This window comes from Argentina silus, assembly GCF_951799395.1.
Source record: "Argentina silus genome assembly, chromosome: 6".
Classification (NCBI taxonomy): Eukaryota; Metazoa; Chordata; class Actinopteri; order Argentiniformes; family Argentinidae; genus Argentina; species Argentina silus.
The window spans coordinates 4,241,919-4,243,267 of NC_139660.1; the positions used below are offsets into that span (position 1 = coordinate 4,241,919).

The 1,349-nt window shown below is 44.6% G+C and overlaps 1 protein-coding gene across 1 annotated transcript; it reads left to right on the forward strand.

Moving 5' to 3' along the window:
• Window positions 1-386: 386 nt before the first annotated feature.
• On the forward strand, window positions 387-1,307 carry LOC310805739 (G-protein coupled receptor 35-like; the record flags this gene model as incomplete). Its single annotated transcript, XM_083671540.1, has 1 exon — window positions 387-1,307. The coding sequence occupies one exon, from the start codon at window positions 387-389 to the stop codon at window positions 1,305-1,307; it is 921 nt and encodes a 306-aa protein (XP_083527666.1).
• Window positions 1,308-1,349: the final 42 nt, after the last annotated feature.

Here is a 1,349-nt window from a genome sequence, read left to right on the forward strand (position 1 = left end):
TTAGTGTGAATACAGCAGTTCCTAGCCATTGAACCTTCAACCAGCTAACAACTCATAAGTGGATTTACTGGTTGGTTTCCCATACATAGATTACATTTACATTTACATTTTAGACATTTAGCAGACGCCTTCATCCAAAGCGACTTACAACAAGTACATTTGTCTAGGTGAGTAGGTGAATCATCTATACATCAGTCATCATAAAACAAATCTGTGCTAGGACCAGGGGTTATTGGCAGTTACAATGCTAGAAGAAGGAAGAATTACTTTTTCTTATTTATTTATTCATTTTTGCAATTTAGACTGACTGAATAGACTTATATGTATTGTGCATGTAGCCTTTATCACTAAAACATGAAACCCCCATTCTCTCCATCTCAGTGAGAATGACATCCGACCACGCCCATGTGCACTGCACTCCAAATATCACAGAGGAGGTAAGAGTGTTCCAGAAGGTTCTATATGGCCCAGTGTTCCTCCTGGGTCTGGTTCTCAACCTTACTGCCCTGAGGATCTTCTACCAGAAGAGGGCCAGCTGGACAGACACACATGTCTACATGTTGAACCTGGTCCTGGCAGACAGCACCCTCATTGCCTTCCTCCCCTTCCGGATCTACGATACCTTCCGGGGACTGGCCTCTAACCACCTCTGTGCTCTTCTGGTACTCATACACTACATTAACATGTATGCTAGTATCCTCACTGTCACTGCCATCAGCGTCCAGCGCTTCATCGGCATCAAGTTCCCCTTCCACTCTCGCGGATGGGGGATGGGGTCGAAGAAGCAGGTGGCTGTGGGTGTGTGTGTGCTCATATGGGTGACTCTTGTGGTCATATGTGTCATCTTCAGGAAGGAGTTGACTCCACAACACAGACAGAGTTGTTTTGAGAGAGACCCCCATCCGTTTTCATTTGGGTTCATTCTCACTCTGGGAATGGTGGGATATGTAGTCCCACTTCTTACTATGCTGCTGTGTTCATCCCAGACTATATGTACTCTGATGGCCAACAAGGACCCACACTCAAATGAAGACAAGAGGAAAAGTGTTCAAATTGTATCAGCCAATCTGATGGTCTTTTTCATTTGTTACACTCCTTTTCACATTGCATTTTTCCTCACCTTCTATGTCACCACCAAAGAGCCTCTAGATTGCGCCTATTTGACTTGGGTGCATAATTTCCATCGTGTCTCAGAGTGGATTGCCACAACAAACTGCTGTTTAGATGCAGTTGGATATTACTTCTCAGTGAAGGCATTCCGGAAGGAACTGATTCCAGTGAGGGTTCTGAAAGAATCCTCTCTCTAGGCAATGGCATTTGAATGAGAACTGCTGTTTCTAGAGAACGGA